General features: G+C 35.0%; 1 protein-coding gene across 2 annotated transcripts in view; it reads right to left on the reverse strand.

Annotated features, from left to right (window-relative positions):
* KIF3A (kinesin family member 3A) overlaps positions 1-18,891 on the reverse strand; it is a 79,902-nt gene that overhangs the window by 7,018 nt on the left and 53,993 nt on the right. The window contains exons 9-15 of one of the 2 annotated variants that reach the window (XM_059063366.2): positions 16,423-16,521; positions 14,754-14,825; positions 12,653-12,661; positions 2,626-2,782; positions 2,200-2,380; positions 1,320-1,430; positions 834-959 (exon numbers count right to left, since the gene is read on the reverse strand). In XM_059063366.2, the coding sequence (XP_058919349.1) occupies positions 834-959; positions 1,320-1,430; positions 2,200-2,380; positions 2,626-2,782; positions 12,653-12,661; positions 14,754-14,825; positions 16,423-16,521 (755 nt within the window). The remainder of the gene's footprint in view (positions 1-833; positions 960-1,319; positions 1,431-2,199; positions 2,381-2,625; positions 2,783-12,652; positions 12,662-14,753; positions 14,826-16,422; positions 16,522-18,891) is intronic. The other variant, XM_067031589.1, reaches the window with a different exon arrangement.

Genomic DNA, 18,891 nt, shown 5'->3' on the forward strand with positions numbered 1-18,891 from the left:
TAAGTCAGAAAGAGAAAAACAAATACCATATGCTAACACACATATATGGAATCTAAAACGATGGTACTGATGAACCTAGTGGCAGGGCAGGAATAAAGACGCAGACATAAAGAATGGACTTGAGGACACAGTGGGGGAAGGGTAAGCTGTGAGGAAGTGAGAGAGTGGCATGGACATATATACACTACCAAATGTAAAATAGATAGCTAGTGGGAAGCTGCTGCATAGCGCAGGGAGATCAGCTCAATACTTTATGACCACCTAGAGGAATGGGACAGGGAGGGTGGGTGGGAGATGCAAGAGGGAGGGGAGATGGGGATATATGTATACTTATAGCTGATTCACTTTGTTGTACAGCAGAAACTAACACACCATTGTAAAGCAATTATACTCCAGTAAAGATGTAAAAAAAAAAAAGTTAAAATGGTAAATTTTATGTATGTTTGACCATTTCCCCCCCCACACACACACAGAATTAGCATCCATAAACAAGGAGAAAAGGTTAGCACAGGAGTTTTGTTTATTCTAATTATAGGATAAAGAATGTTGAAAGAATAAACAGGACCTATACTTTTACATGAATTACATGAATTTGGCCTTCCTCCCATGACTAAGAAATTCTTATTCGGATACTTAGTTACTCAAACAGAGAATTATGTATTAAGAACAGTTAACAGCTGAAGTGAAATGTGATGGTCATTAGTTCAAGAAAATTTTATCATCAGCAACTGAAATGTAAACATTTACCATTAATTAAATTAGAAATTATATTTCTTTAGTCCTTAACCCCAGCCAAGTGACCTAATACCTAAGACAGAGAACTTTCCACTTACCTGATAATCCTGAGGTATGAAGTTATCAATAATAAGCATCTGAAGTCGAAGCTCCCGGCTAAGTTGTCGAATGTTCTCCAAGAGGCCTTCAATTTCCCTCTGATGTTCCTGTTGGAGATCAGCCATCTAATGGAAAATCAATGAAAATACTAAGGACAAACAAGATTTTAAATACAAAACAATTCCATCTGACACAGGACAGTGATCTAGGAAACCTTTTAAGAGCTTATCCAGTTCTTTCACAAAAACAATGGACAGAATAACACTATCTATCATTGTCTATTCCGTGTTATTAGTTAAGGTTGGAAATAAACAATTTAGCTTAACAGCTGATATTAAAAATTGCAAATAAAGGCAAAAATTTTATTTCTTTAAAATTGTAAGCACACATTATGATTCCTTTAGGATTCTTAATCATACTTAATCAAAGAAATTCTTTTCTAAAAAATTCAAACTACAATAATAGGCAACTTCTAAAAGACCAACCTCTGACTTCGCAGCCATCAGCATAGTCCAAACTTTCTTTAATTTCTTGGTCTTTCCTTGCGCTTCTTCTTGCAAACTGGTATACTTTTCTTCAATATCCAAGCGTTCTTGCTATGACATAAAGTGATAAACTTCAGAAAAAATTTCTCCACTAAATCTAAAGTTTAATTATTTAACAAATGACATAAATGTTTAGCAACTATTATCTTTCAAAGAAATCCACAGATAGGCTTTAAAATTTTGTTAAGGGACTTCCCTGGTGGCACAGTAGTTAAGAATCCACCTGCCAATGCAGGGGACATGGGTTCAATCCCTGGTCCGGGAAGATCCCACATGCTGCAGAGGAACTAAGCCCATGCACCACAACTACTGAGCCTGCGTTCTAGAGCCCACAAGCCACAACTACTGAGCCCACGTGCCACAACTACTGAAGCCCACATGCCTAGAACCCATGCTCCACAACAAGAGAAGCCACCGCTATGTGAAGCCTGCACACCTGGGACTTCCCTGGTGGCACAGTGATTAAGAATCCACCTGCCAATGCAGGGGACATGGGTTTGAGCCCTGATCCGGGAAGAGCCCACCTGACACAGAGCAACTAAGCTCGCATGCCACAACTACTGAGCCTGCATGCCTAGAGCCCGTGCTCTACGACAAGAGAAGCCACTGCAGTGAGAAGCCTGTGCACCGCAACAAAGTATCCCCCACTCTCCGCAACTAGAGAAAGCCCACACGCAGCAACAAAGACCCAAAGCAGCTAAAAATAAATAAATAAATTTATTTTTAAAAAATTTTATTAAGATTATAGATATTCAGCTTTTCACTAGAAAAGTTAAATACCTTACGTGAAGCATCAACCAAAACCAAAAATTTACATTACCTCTTTTTCCTCAAGTTCTCTGCGAAGTTGCTCTGCTCTTTTCCTCCTTTCTTCCAGTTCCATGTTGGATTCTTCAAGAAGTTTCTCTTGTTCCTCAGCTTTTGCCAACAAATCAACACCACCAACAATTACCTTCTTCTCCAGTGCAGATAATTTCTCTAGCAAAGACTGATGCTCTTGCCTGTTAATTAAAATGAGAACACTCTGTATCCATCACTTATCTACTATTCTACTAAATTTCCCCAAATTTAACAAGGATTTGGATATAAAATTTCAAAATAGGAATATAATTATGTAACATCTTTATCAAACTATACAACTGTGTAGTATTGCTTTTAATTATTATTCAATTTTCTTGCTTATACATCCTATGAGAAAAACTAGGAAATTTAAATCACAAATCCATCTCAATTCAGTAATACTCACTGGGCCTTCAGAAGATCTTTTTCCCGTTTCTCTAACTCAGCTCTAGCCTTGTTTCTTTCTTCTTCTTCCATGTCAAGTTTTGTTTCAAGTGCTTTTCTCTCCTCATCAATTTTTGCTTGCATTTCAACCATTTTATCTGGGGAAACTTTCTTTTTACCTATTTGAGTCATTTAATTCCAACAGTCACTTCAGAGTCAATGCTTCAGACACATTAATTATCTTCAATATAAAAGATACATTCCTCATGAAGAGAAAATCAAATGTCAACATTTTAAGGAAATCAACTGAATAATATATTTTATTTCTATTTAAAGATCTTTTTAACTGCTAAATTCAAACTGTCATCCACTGTGCAATCATAACTAAGAACAGAATTAAGTGAAAAAGAAGCATAAGAGATTAGGAGGGGGAAAAAAGAGAGAGAGATAAACAGGAAAACTAAATAAATTAAAAAAAGCAAAGATCTTTGTCCCCAAATAACACATATCATCAAAAAAGCAATATGATTATTTACTTTTTTCTGATAACCAGGTACAAAATCAAGTGGCTTCTCAAAACACCTCCCCACAAAATTTATTAAAATAAATGAATAAATAAAAGTCACAAAGGGACTTCCCTGGTGGCACAGTGGTTAAGAATCTGCCTGCCAATGCAGGGGACATGCATTCGAGCTCTGGTCTGGGAAGATCCCACATGCCGTGGAGCAACTAAGCCCGTGCGCCACAACTACTGAGCCTGTGCTCTAGAGTCCACGAGCCACACTACCGAGCCCTCATGCCACGACTACTGAAGCCCATGCACCTAGAGCCGGTGCTCTGCAACAAGAGAAGCCACCACAATGAGAAGCCCTTGCACCACAATGAAGAGTAGCCCCTGCTCTCCGCAACTAGAGAAAGCCCACATGCAGCAACAAAGACCCAACGCAGCCAAAAATACATAAATAAATAAATTTCTTTTTTAAAAAAAGGGACTTCCCTGGTGGCACAGTGGTTAAAAATCTGCCTTCCAAGGCAGGGGACATGGGTTCGAGCCCTGCTCTGGGAAGATACCACATGCTGCAGAGCAACTAAGCCCATGTGCCACAACTCCTGAGCCTGTGCTCTAGAGTCTGTGAACCAAAACTACTAAGCCCATGTGCCATAACTACTGAAGCCCGCATGCCTAGAGCCCGTGCTCCACAACAAGAGAAGCCACCTCAATGAGAAGCCCACACACTGCAACAAAGAGTAGCCCCCGCTCACCGCAACTAGAGAAAGCCCACATGCAGCAACGAAGACTCAACACAACCAAAAATAAATAAGCAGAATTGATTCTTTTTTTTTTTTTTTTTTTTTTTTGCAGTGCGTGGGCCTGTCACTGTTGTGGCCTCTCCTGTTGTGGAGCACAAGCTCAGCGGCCATGGCTCACGGGCCTAGCCGCTCTGCAGCATGTGGGATCTTCCCGGACCGGGGCACAAACCCATGTCCCCTGCATCGGCAGGCGGACTCTCAACCACTCTAGAATTGATTCTTAAAAAAAAAAAAGCCCGCACACGACAAAGAAGAATAGCTCCCACTCACCGCAGCTAGAGAAAGCCCATGCACCCCAACTAGAGGAAGCCCGTGCACAGCAACAAAGACACATGCAGCCAAAAATAAATAAATAAATAAATAAATTTATTTTTTAAAAAAGCCCCATATAGGTATAAAATATACAGATAAAAATATCAGGCAGAATTTATAAGTAGTTTTAAACATATATTTTCAGAGGTTTTCTAAAATTGTGTTTGATAAAATTACTTGAAAGTATTTTATTTCATAGTATACTTTTAAAGGAAGTAACTCTATACTAATTATACAACAGTTACATATGAATTAACCAGGTATTTTACAGTTGCTGTCACAATATATCATCATATCTTAAATGAACTAAAATGGCTTGTTATGATGTCAAACTCAGGATCCTAAATCTCCCTAAGTCAGATTAAACGTTCCAAGTGTCAAATATAAGTAGAAACACTACAAAATAATGCAGCTAGAAATACAGCTTCAAAATGATTATTTTGATTATAATGTCTAGTAGAGTGTTTTATGTACATATAATAGACGTTCAATAAAAGTTTACTGAATGAATTTCAAAATCATGAAATTAAAATGAAAAACCAAAAAAGAGAAAAGAAAAACTAGCTTATTAAACTGGTTATGAAACTGAATCAAAGATAATTCATTTCTGGTAATACAATTTCTTTGAAACATACTTTCCTTCAGAAAAACAATCAAATTTTTCGTAGAATTGGTCTGAGGCTCTCCTGAAAGCTTTCTGTCATTCTTAACTTCCTTCCCAGAGGACCACAGAAGAGTGTAAAGAAGAAGAGTTTTTTATAAACTGTTAATGTCTCCACCAAAAGCTAACCCCTCATCCTAACAAGGAAAGAGAACTGAAAAATAAAGATGATGGAGATATATATCTGAATAAACTCTTTCAGGAACCATGAGATGATGAATCATTCAGAGGCTTTAATTCTTTGGGTTAAAATCATATAAAACCCCCAAAGGTTTAAAATATGTTACCCTTCACTTCTATAGAAATACAAGAAAGTCCAAAGCAAACTAAAACCATGAAACAAATAAGTTAAATAAAAGAGTAAACAAAAGCACTGATCCAAATTCACGCTTTGGTGTGGTGTGATTCACTGCAATCCCAAAGTCAGGCCGTAGACCTGACTCTGTTGGATTCTTTGGCACAATCACCTATACTGAACATTCTGAATTACACTGTTAAGAAATAATTATAAAAAGTAATCTAACTCCTATTCCCAACAAATTCCTAGAAAGGATTTCCCATCAGTAATACTATTTCTTAGAAATTTGAGGGGGGAAAGTATAAGTTCAGGTATAAAGTAAGTGTATGCACTAAAAAATTATAACTTCCTTTCCACTTCAAAATTATAAATATTTAAAGAAAAAATGGCAAATATGTTAAGATTAAAAATGTATGTGTGAAAACCATAGGGGTATAGAGTAAATGGTCTGATTGACACATGTACATTAATTTTTTAGGTTCCTAGGGTTGCAACTGTTTTCTTAGTTAAAAACATACAGTTTCCAAACCCATTAAGAAGCAGTAAAATAACAAAAAAAATTTATAGGTAGAAATACAAAAGCACATACATATTGATGAATTACTACTATGCCTGAATTGCATTAGTTATTCAAAACCATTCAGGTAATATTTTCAAACTGATGTTTTAGCAGCAAAAATCTTACTGTGCTCTCATACCATTTTCATAAAGATGACCATGCATCTATATATAGCTAGGTTCAGTTTCAAAACTCTGATATTCAAGTAACATATTATTTTAGGCAGAACAGTCTGATAAATCTTATTTCTCCCCAAATAATATTTTAAGCTAAATGTGAATAGGTACCAACTCTCCTAACCAGGCACTTAAAAACATGGTTTCATGAAAAGTTACTTTTACACTGTTTTTTTTTAAGATTTTTAAAAAATATTAATGAACCAAACCAACCAACCAACCAAAAAAAAAAAAAACACTTTCTTTTTCTAAAAGTGTAAATTTTCAGCACAAAATTTCAGGTAAAAAAATCTAAAAAGAATTTTAATGTCATAGAGTATTTAATTGAGCCAAACCAGAGTGCTAATATTTTAACTTCTCTACCATGTGCTCTAACCAAAACTGTGAAGGTGAACTTTGGCAAGGTAAAGTTAAAGAGAAGAATTTCAGGAAGTGTTAACTGAATTAATTTCATTTTCATTACACGAGCACCCATGAGCATACATAACCAGACATTTGATTCCTCTCTTTAAAAAAAAGTAAAAGGTTAATGGTGAAATTATTAAATTATATTATTAATAATGGTCATTATTTTCTGGTAAGAAGGCAGGGATGAGTATGATACCATGTCGATGGACTCCCATCAAAACTTAGCATTAGGTATGGTAAACAACACAGCCTTACAGGGACCTATAACAGAATATCTTTTTTAAAGTAATGAGCTATGAGTTTGCAGAGGGTAAGTCAGATAATAAGGGCCTTGGAGTGCTATTTCTCAAGCAGTAGAACTGTGTGATAAAAATTAAAGATGAAGAAGAGCACACCAGCACTTTTGAGCCCAGGAGATTTGAGTGGAAGCAGGAAGACCAGAATGGACACTTGTACAGGGGTTGAGGCATTATCCTTGAGAAGTGGCTGGGCTTATGAAGAAGAAGCAACATTCCTGGGAGGCACCTTGTATGAAAAATTGATAGTAAATGGGAAGAGACTGGCAAGAAAAGGGAAGATTCAGAGCAAATGTTGTGAGCTCTGGTGAAGGAAAGGGCAGTGATGCCATGAATGCTGATTGGAGAGTTGGAAAGGGAGCTGCTCTGAGTTAGGGCAGGAGGGACTGCTTTGACACAGTGACATCAGGTGTGTCATGTCACTCACCTCTATATTCATACAGATTTTACTTTCTACGTATGAATGAAGGGACACTCATTCCCACTCAGAACAATACTCTTTTAAAAAAAGAATATTTTTTTTAAAAAAGGAGGAAAATGCTTGAATATGAAATCACTTACATTTGTATTTCTAAAATTTGGCTTAACGAGTCTTTAAGAATTTAGAAAAATGATTATGCCATGTGGTTTTGTTGTCTATTTTGTTAATTAGGTCTAGAATATCCAATGTGTTTGTCACTATCAATCTAATTATTTCTGAACTGTTCCCTTAAGAAGATTATTTGGAAACAAAAATGTTCCTAGAGGGCAGACAGCAGAAGCAAGAAGAACTACAATCCCGCAGCCTGTGGGAAAAAAACCCACATTCACAGAAAGACAGACAAGACGAAAAGGCAGAGGGCTATGTACCAGATGAAGGAACAAGACAAAACCCCAGAAAAACAACTAAATGAAGTGGAGATAGGCAACCTCCCAGAAAAAGAACTCAGAATAATGAGAGTGAAGATGATCCGGGACTTCGGAAAAAGAATGGAGGCAAAGACTGAGAAGATGCAAGAAATGTTTAACAAAGACCTAGAAGAATTAAAGAACAAACAAACAGAGATGAACAATACAATAACTGAAATGAAAAATACACTAGAAGGACTAAATAGCCGAATAACTGAGGCAGAAGAATGGATATGTGACCTGAAAGACAGAATGGTGGAATTCACTGCTGTGGAACAGAATAAAGAAAAAATAATGAAATGAAGACAGCCTAAGAGACCTCTGGGACTATAATAAACACAGCAACATTCGCATTATAGGGGTCCCAGAAGGAGAAGAGAGAGAGAAAGGACCAGAGAAAATATTTGAAGAGATTATAGTCGAAAACTTCCCTAACATGGGAAAGAAAATAGCCACCCAAGTCCCAGAAGCACAGAGAGTCCCATACAGGAGAAACATGCCAAGACACATAGTAATCAAATTGGCAAAAACTAAAGACAAAGAAAAATTATTGAAAGGAGCAAGGGAAAAAAGACAAATAACAAACAAGGGAACTCCCATAAGGTTAACAGCTGATTTCTCAGCAGAAACTCTACAAGCCAGAAGGGAGTGGCATCATATACTTAAAGTGATGAAAGGGAAGAACGTACAACCAAGATTACTCTACCCAGCAAGAATCTCATTCAGATTCAACAGAGAAATCAAAAGCTTTACAGACAAGCAAAAGCTAAGAGAATTCAGCACCACCAAACCAGCTTTACAACTGCTAAAGGAACTTCTCTAAGTGGGAAACACAAGAGAACAAAAGGACCTACAAAAACAAACCCAAAACAATTAAGAAAATGGTCATAGGAACATATATATCGATAATTACCTTAAATGTGAATGGATTAAATGCTCCAACCAAAAGACACAGGCTCGCTGAATGGATACAAAAACAAGACCCATATATATGCTGTCTACAAGAGACCCACTTCAGACCTAGGGACACATACAGACTGAAAGTGAGGGGATGGAAAAAGATATTCCATGCAAATGGAAATCAAAAGAAAGCTGGAGTAGCAATACTCATATCAGATAAAATAGACTTCAAAATAAAGAATGTTACAAGAGACAAGAGACATACTGATCAAGGGATCAATCCAAGAAGAAGATATAACAATTATAAACATATATGCTCCCAACACAGGAGGCACCTCAATACATAAGGCAACTGCTAACAGCTATAAAAGAGGAAACTGACAGTAACACAATAATAGTGGGGTACTTTAGCACCTCACTTACACCAATGGACAGATCATCCAAACAGAAAACTAAGGAAACACAAGGTTTAAATGACACAATAGACCAGATAGATTTAATTGATATTTATAGGATTTTCCATCCAAAAACAGCAGATTATACTTTCTTCTCAAGTGAGCATGGAACATTCTCCAGGACAGATCACATCTTGGGTCACAAATCAAGCCTCAGTAAATTTAAGAAAACTGAAACCATATCAAGCATCTTTTCAGACCACAACGCTATAACATTAGAAATCAATTACAGGGAAAAAAATGTAAAAAGCACAAACACATGGATGCTAAACAATACATTACTAAATAACCAAGAGATCACTGAAGAAATCAAAGAGGAAATCAAAAAATACCTAGAGACAAATGACAAAGAAAACACAACGATCCAAAACCTGTGGGATGTAGCAAAAGCAGTTCTAAGAGGGAAGTTTAAAGCAATACAAGCCTACCTCAAGAGACAAGAAAAATCTCAAATAAACAATCTAACCTTAAACCTAAATGAACTAGAGAAAGAAGAACAAACAAAACCCAAAGTTAGTAGAAGGAAAGAAATCACAAAGATCACAGCAGAAATAAATGAAACAGAAACTAAGAAAAGAATAGCAAAGATCAATAAAACTAAAAGCTAGTTCTTTGAGAAGATAAACAAAATTGATAAACCATTAGGCAGACTCATCAAGAAAAAGAGGGAGAGGACGCAAATCAATAAAATTAGAATGAAAAAGGAGAAGTTACAACAGACACCGCAGAAATACAAAGCATCCTAAGAGACTACTACAAGCAACTCTATGCCAATAAAATGGACAACCTGGAAGAAACGGACAAATTCTTAGAAAGGTATAACCTTCCAAGGCTGAACCAGGAAGACATAGAAAATATGAACAGACCAATCACAAGTAATGAAATTGAAACTGTGATTAAAAATCTTCCAACAAACAAAAGTCAAGGACCAGATGGCTTCACAGGTGAATTCTATCAAACATTTAGAGAACAGCTAACACCCATCCTTCTCAAACACTTTCAAAAAATTGCAGAGGAAGGAACACTCCCAAATACATTCTATGAGGCCACCATCACCCTGATACCAAAATCAAAGATACTACAAAAAAAGAAAGTTATAGACTAATATCACACTTGAATATAGATGCAAAAATCCTCAACGAAACACTAGCAAACAGAATTCAACAACACATTAAAAGGATCATATACCATGTCAAGTGGGATTTATACCACGGATGCAAGGATTCTTCAATATACGCAAATCAATGTGATACAACATATTAACAAATTGAAGAATAAATACCATATGATCATCTCAATAGATACAGAAAAAGAAAATTCAACACCCATTTATGATAAAAAAAAAAAACTCTCCAGAAAGTGGGCAAAGCGGGAACCTACCTCAACATAATAAAGGCCATATATGACAAACCCACAGCAAACATCATTGTGAATGGTGAAAACCTGAAAGCTTTTCCTCTAAGATCAGGAACAAGACAAGGATGTCCACTCTCACCACTATTATTCAACACAGATTTGGAAGTCCTAGTCACGGCAATCAGAGAAGAAAAAGAAATAAAAATAATACAAATTGGAAAAGAAGAAGTAAAACTGTCACTGTTTGCAGATGACATGATACTATACATAGAGAATCCTAAAGATGCTACCAGAAAACTACTAGAGCTCATCAATGAATTTGGCAAAGTTGCAGGATACAAAATTAATGCACAGAAATGTCTTGCATTCCTATACACTAACGATGAAAAATCTGAAAGAGAAATTAAGGAAACACTCCCATTTACCATTGCAACAAAAAGAATAAAATACCTAGGAATAAACTTACCTAGGGAGATGAAAGACCTGTAAGCAGAAAACTGTAAGACACTGATGAAAGAAATTAAAGATGATACCAACAGATGGAGAGATATACCATGTTCTTGGATTGGAAGAATCAATATTGTGAAAATGACTATGCTACCCAAAGCAATCTATAGATTCAATGCAATCTCTATCAAATTACCAATGGCATTTTTTACTGAACTAGAACAAAACATCTTAAAATTTGTATGGAAACACAAAAGACTCCAAACAGCCAAAGCAGTCTTGAGGGAAAAAAACGGACCTGCAGGAATCATACTCCCTGACTTCAGACTATACTACAAAGCCACAGTAATCAAGACAATATGGTACTGGCAGAAAAACAGAGATATAGATCAATGGAACAGGACAGAAAGCCCAGAGATAAACCCACACACCTATGGTCAACTAATCTATGACAAAGGAGGCAAGGATATACAATGGAGAAAAGAAAGTCTCTTCAAATAAGTGGTGCTGAGAAAACTGGACAGCTACATGTAAAAGAATGAAATTAGAACACTCCCTAACACCATACACAAAAATAAACTCAAAATGGATTCGAGACCTAAATGTAAGACTGGACACTATAAAACTCTTAGAGGAAAACATAGGAAGAACACTCTTTGACATAAATCACAGCAAGATCTTTTTTGATCCACCTCCTAGAGTAATGGAAATAAAAACAAAAATAAACAAATGGGACCTAATGAAACTTTAAAGCTTTTGCACAGCAAAGGAAACTACAAACAAGACTAAAAGACAACCCTCAGAAGGGGAGAAAATATTTGCAAATGAATCAACCGACAAAGGATTAATCTCCAAAATATATAAACAGCTCATGCAGCTCAATATTAAAAAAACAAACAACCCAATCCAAAAATGGGCGGAAGACCTAAATAGACATTTCTCCAAAGAAGACATACAGATGGCCAAGAAGCACATGAAAAGCTGCTCAACATCACTAATTATTAGAAAAATGCAAGTCAAAACTACAATGAGGTATCACCTCACACCAGTTAGAATAGGCATCATCAGAAAATCTACAAACAACAAATGCTGAAGAGGGTGGTGAAAAAAGGGAGCCCTCTTGCACTGTTGGTGGGAATGTAAATTGATACAGCCACTATGGAGAACAGTATGGAGGTTCCTTAAAAAACTAAAAATAGAATTATCATATGACCCAGCAATCCCATTACTGGGCATATACCCAGAGAAAACCATAATTCAAAAAGACACATGCACCCTACTGTTCACTGCAGCACTATTTACAATAGCCAGGTCATGGAAGCAACCTAAATGCCCATCGACAGATGAATGGATAAAGAAGTTGTGGTACATATATACAATGGAATATTACTCAGCCATAAAAAGGAACGTAATTGGGTCATTTGTTGAGACGTGGATGAATCTAGAGACTGTCATACAGAGTGAAGTAAGTCAGAACGAGAAAAACAAATATTGTATATTAATGCATATATGTGGAACCTAGAAAAATGGTATAGATGAACTGGTTTGCAGGGCAGAAATTGAGACACAAATGTAGAGAACAAACATATGGACACCAAGCGGGGAAAGTGGTGGTGGAGGGTGGTGGGGGGTGGGATGAATTGGGAGATTGGGATTCACATGTATACACTAATATGTATAAAATGGATAACTAATAAGAACCTGCTGTATAAAAAAATAAAATTGAAAAAAAAAGTTCCTATGTTCCTACTATCTTCTTCAATAAAAACTGAAATAAATTTTTTAAAAAAGAATTTAGTAAAAAAGGAAGTTTTTTTTTTTTAAAAAAGCTAAAGTTGCAAGATATTTTAAAATACAAAGACAGATACTTACCTTGTTAAAAAAAAATCATTAAATTAAAAAAAATGTAATGTGGTTAAACAACAAAGTTCTTTATAGTTTAAATAATTTTACCACATGGAGTGCAAATCAATCACACCAACCTGCTTGATCTTTCAATAAGAAGTAGTAAGCAAACCGTAGACAGGAAGCATATGCACAGAGATGAGGAGGAAAAAAAGAAAAAACATTATTTCTTTTGTAAAACAAAGAAAAATGTATAACAGCATTTATTTACAGTATAAGTATAGGAATAAATCATTATAAAAACTGAAAAAGAGCAGTTGTATGCAAAAAGAAAAGTATATTCAACATAATCAGAGATAATAATTTAAACAAGATAATAAGATTTAGTGTAAGATTACAATTCAAATCAATCTTAAGAGCTCACACTGACTCCCAAACTCCTGCAAACATAACAGTTCAGCAACAAATGGTGGACATAGAATTGGGAACCTGCTAAGACCTGGGAAGTAATCTAAAAGGGCAAACAGAAAATTAAGCCAGTTTTAAATATTAATAAGTTAAAAGTAGCAAAAGTCACATTGTTCATTTTCGAAATTTCCCAATTCAATGACCTTCTAACAGGATACATTACAGGTGTGCCCCCCTTTAAGAAAATCCAACACAAAAAGTTCAACCAACTAGAGTTTAAAGTAATCTGTAGTGATTATGTGATTAACAAAAGCATTTAATAAAGAATTTTTAAAGACAGCAAGTTCTCCCAATACAATTGATTTCCCAACTTGATTTATAAGCAATTTTTTCAGAAAAAAACATTTATTGCATAAAGTGAAGTACACCTGTATAATAACAAACTTGCATTCAACTTATTAGTAGACTGTTAAGGGTAATTATAATAATGATTCTATAGAAGTAAATGATCAACTGATAATTCAAACAAAGAACACCTTAAAAAAAAAAGGCCATTCATATTTTTAAAAGGGAAGGTACGCACAGCAACCACATGCTGGGACAACCATCTCTCCACTTCACCAACACATCCACAGTGCAACAAAAGAATTCAATGTTATATGTCAGGTATATAAAGAGTAACTAAAACTGCTTGAACTCAACAAGGTACAACTCATTTCATAATATACTTTGATGTAACTACTTTCTAAGGATTAAAGTAAAATTTTAAAACAGAAAAGTAAATTATAATGCCTCCCATTCAGGTATTTTCTATATTTTTCAGCTTATAATACAAATGAGACTTCTACATGGTTTCTAAAGCAATTTCATGTATTTTATAGGTTAGCCTATAAAATTATTGTCTTGGTAAAATGTAAGAATTGCAATAGAGAAAATTCCTAATATTCTTGGAAGTCTTCCTCTAGCAAGCTAAAAGCATAAGAACAATAACCAAATGTTTTTGTTATTAGTTTTGGAAAGGTAGGTAATACAGATAATGCTTTAAAAAGCAGTAAGCTGCAAACTAGTACAAGAAAGCATCAATTCTCTTTTCTTCTGAAAACTAAAATATAAATAAAATTAATAATACTTTTCAACTTAATTTATTAAATTACAGTTTAAGAAAAAGGCTTTAGGTTTGAAATAAGTCTAGATAGATCCTGCAGAACAATTTCGTGTGGATCTGACTTCTCTAATCATACCTTAGAAAGTTTCTTAAAATCAATCAGGTAATTCAGAAACAGGGATAAATGGCCATTTGAAATAAAATACCATTCAACCTATCTTTACTTGCTTCAAACTTTACATTTTTCTTTATTTGGGAGTTTTCAATCTTAAGCTACCCCTAAGAACAGGACACCAAGGCGTAAAATCTTTGTAACTATAAGACATGTTATAAAGGGCACCAAATATAAGGTGTACCTTAAGAAATTCAGGATTTTGTTATTACAGGTCCCTTACACTGACTAGGATGTATCATGAAACATAAAAGGAACCAAGAGTTATTCTCTTATACAGCTTACTAGCTCTCTTTACATTATCTCAACTGCAAAAGCATGACTCTCTCTCTTCCATTGTCTCAAACATAAGCGTAAGCATATGTTTTAACAATTATGGTTAACTGGAAGCAATGAAGAGGGGAGCTAAAGTCATCACATGCTTTGTTTTACTGAGAAGTCCAACATGTATTCTTTAAGTAATGACAGGGAGCAGTGCAGCATTTCTCAAATGAAGCCCATGGGTTATGGAAAAGCCAAAGCTCTGTTAGAGAATTTAAGAGCTACCACTCACTAGGCAAGAACTTATCCAGAGGTTTCTCTATGACAGAACATGTGGAGTCTGAACTACTGCTGCTGCTACTGCCTGGAAGACAAAGAAATGAGCCCAACGGGAACCAAAGAAAGAGGAAACAAGAAAATGAACACATACACAGAGAAAAATTCAATTCCAAAGAAAGAATTTTAAAGGACAATCAAGCTTTGTATTAAAGAACCAAAACTTACTTTCCCTTAAAACCAGTCTTGGTAGTCTATGCAGTATTCTCTAATTACAAAGCCATACAGGGGAATTAGAAACTCTATTCCTTTAAGTACCCACTGTGGGCAAACCCCACTATTCATTTAAAATATAGTAATTCAGAGGGTTGGAATGAAAAGAATAAAAATAAACAAATCATTTGGTGACATGTAAGTCTACTTAAACCATTTAGGTTGATATGCTAAAGGAATTGAGTTTTAAATTTTAAAATCACGAACAATCAAAATTACAGGAATGATAAATTACCCTTTAATACAGACAGTTTGGTTTGTCTTCAATTTCACCCTTTCACCTTCCAAAACATCAAACTATCAGATGTGATTATGTATGTTTAAGGTTTCACAGCAAAACTTTGAAAGGCTTACTGAAATTTTTAAAATTTCTAAGCCTGGAAGGAAGATATGTTACTATTAAATATGTTAACATATTAAGCAGTGGCATTTTTTTCTATTTAAAACTTTATTTTTAACAAATCTATCATCTGCTTTAGCTGTGAATACTTTACTCTGAAAAAACAGGTGTGAACACAAAACCACTTCTCTAAATCAGGGGTCAGCACACATTTTCTGTAAAGGGACAGATGATAAGTGCTTTAGGCTTTGTAGGCCATACAGACGCATGTGAAGGCAGCTGTAGACCATATGTAAACAAATGAGCATGGCTGTTTCATAAACTTTTATTTACAAAAACAGGTGGTGGGCTGAATTTGGCCAGCAGACTACTTGCCAACTCTTGCTCTAAATTATATTTTTCCTGTCTTTTGAAGGACTCTTTATGGCTTTTAAATTTGGGACACCTGATCAAACAGCGATGGGTTTATTTTCAGCAAGAACATTTTAATAAGACAAGCAGCACCAGCTTGAAAACAATGATCCACATTAATGGAAGAGAGTTCTGAAATAAATATTCAGGGTTAAAGGATTTGAAATGTAGGCCATTATAATATGTCTCTCTCTTTTGCATGTCATCTGTATCTTTATCACAATGAACACAGTCTTAATTCATACTTGGCAACAAGTGCCCAGTGTAACAGGTGAGACTGAGGGTACATTTTATAAAGAGAATACATTTTACATTCTATTAAAAATACAATCCTTCTACAAATTTATTACTTAAAAATTCAATGATTAAAGCATAATCATGTTTGAAAAAAAATTCCACATCATCCTAATTTCCTAAAAATTTAGATTCCTAACATAGATAAAAGTCCTCACATTAAATTAAAACCCCATGTGAAATTTTAAAATGGTATATCCACTATCATAGATTTTTATAATTCTAAATTGTAAAAAAAAAAAAAAAAAAAAAACAGAACATATTATATGCTGATTCATCTAGAAACAGGAGATCAATATAGGAGGAAAAAATAATGCAAAGTTAACCAGGTATATGGCATACTTCCAGTACACTAAAATGAACTTACCCCTTCTTTTTTTCCTTTTCTCTCCATCTTCTCCAGCCTCGCCCTCTTCATCATCATCCTCCTCTGACCCACTGATATCAGAGCCTGATATTTCTTCTCCTTAAATAGAAGTTTAATACAATGTTTATTCTGTGCCAGGTCACTGGCTATTTAGGAAATGCCTATATAAACTTTCTTCATTAAGTTTTTTGTGCCCTAAACAAACTTTATTTTAATATTCCTAGACAGTGTATCAGATATGCTAACCTCAGAAACAGATACGATGTACACAGAGACTTTATCTTTAAAGTTCCTAAAGAGAAGTTAGATTCTGATCCATTTAAAATTTCATATGATTAGTTTAAGTACAGTTCTAAATGTTACATGTTAGAGGTATTATTTCAGTCTTTAAAAAATATGATCACTTTTGGGGAGCATTTTCTTAGTTTTCTGTTTAAGATTTTAAATTCTTTCAACCTGTTTATTTTTTTAAGGGCCATGAAACTGTCATCGAACACAATGATCCCACTTTTAGGACTATATCACATGAAATAATTCAAAAGAAAAAGGGCTAATTTGTACACAAATATGTTAACTTAAAAAATCAAAAAAGGGATTAAGCTAATATTAATGCAAATCAGTGCTATAATACCTTCAAAGTAGTTATTTAAAATTACTACTGTCCATATATGAAATGTCTAAGAAAATAAAGGTAACTGGGGGAGGAGTAAAATATATACTAATCATAATATAATATTTGAACCTGCAAATAAAAGATGGAAAGAAATCACAGTCTTGGGAGAAGAAATTCATTAAACATATTTTGTTCTTTAGGCCTAGAAACAATGACACCCTGGTAGCAATGAGCACACCTAATGCCTAAATCTTGGTTTCTAAATACCATTCTCCAATGAAAGGAGCCAGGGAGAAATAAAAGATTTTAAGGCCAGGGTAGGGAAAATTTTAAAATGAGTTCTAAGCATCTGTGGTGCCAGAAAGTGAGGAAGTGCTCAAAAAAAACAAGTAAACAAACAAACTGATGAGAGCATGCTGACAGGATATATGAACTACCCTGAAGGAACTCCTAATGGCCAAAGCTGGAACAATCTGAACAATAAAATAAATAATATTATTGTATTATAAAACCACAGACTAAAATAATTATCCATGAGTCCATATTGACATAAAAAATACTCAAATAAATAAACAAATGGGGGAGAAGAGACTGCTTTTCCTTACAGTAGAATTCCAAACACTCCAAACACTAAACATTAGAAGGAACAATGGGAAGAGCAAATGCGCAAACTACTGCTGGATGCTAACATTAGTTGAAGAAAGTATGATGAGAAACAGGACCTTTGTATAGTCTCAAAGTATTGGGCTGGCCAAAAGGTTCATTCGGCGGGTTTGCAAAGCAGAAATAGAGACAAAGATGTAGAGAACAAACGTATGGACAACAAGCGGGGGGTGGTGTGGTGGTGGGATGAACTGGGAGACTGGGATACACATATATACACTAATATGTATAAAATAGATTACTAATAAGAAATTGCCATATAAAAAATAAAATTTAAAAAGTAAAAAAATAAAAAAATAATTTAAAAAAAGGTTCATTTGGTTTTTTCCATAAGATGGCTCTAGTAGCACTTAGCTGTCTTTAATTTCATTCTAAACACTTTGTTAGATTGTATGTGACAGCTGTCACATCAACGTGTATTTAAAAAAAGACTTATCAAAGCTGGTGAATTTTTGTGTATCCATTTTAATATTGAAGATGGAAGCAAAAAAGGAACATTTTTGGCATATTATGCTTTATCATTTCAAGAAAGGTAAAAACGCAACCGAAATGCAAAAAAAGATTTGTGCAGTGTATGGAGAAGGTGCTGTGACTGATCAAATGTGTCAAAAGTGGTTTGCGAAGGGTTGTGCTGGAGATTTCTAGCTGGATGCTCCATAGTCTGGTAGATCAGTTGAAGTTGATAGCAATCAAATCGAGACAGTAATTGAGAACAATCAACATTATACCACGCAGGAGATAGCCGACATACTCAAAATGTGCAAATCAAGCGTTGAAAATCATTTGCCCCAGCTTGGTTATGTTAATCACTTTGATGTTTGGGTTCCACATAAGTTAAGCGGGGGGAAAAAAAAAAAACCCAACTTCTTGACAGTATATCCTAATGCAATTCTCTACATAAACGTAATGAAAACATTCCATTTTTAAAACAAAGCGTGATGGGCGATGAAAAGCGGATACTGTACAATAATGTGGAATGGAAGAGATCGTGTGGCAAGCTAAATGAACCACCACCAACCACACCAAAGGCCAGTCTTCATCCAAAGAAGGTGATGTGTATATGGTGGGACTGAAAGGGAGTCCTCTATTATGAGCTCCTTCCGGAAAACCAAGCAATTAATTCCAACATGTACTGCTCCCAGTTAGACCAACTGAAAGCAGCACTCGATGAAAAGCATCCAGAATTAGTCAAC

This window comes from Kogia breviceps, chromosome 4 (assembly GCF_026419965.1).
Source record: "Kogia breviceps isolate mKogBre1 chromosome 4, mKogBre1 haplotype 1, whole genome shotgun sequence".
In the NCBI taxonomy this organism is placed as follows: Eukaryota; Metazoa; Chordata; class Mammalia; order Artiodactyla; family Physeteridae; genus Kogia; species Kogia breviceps.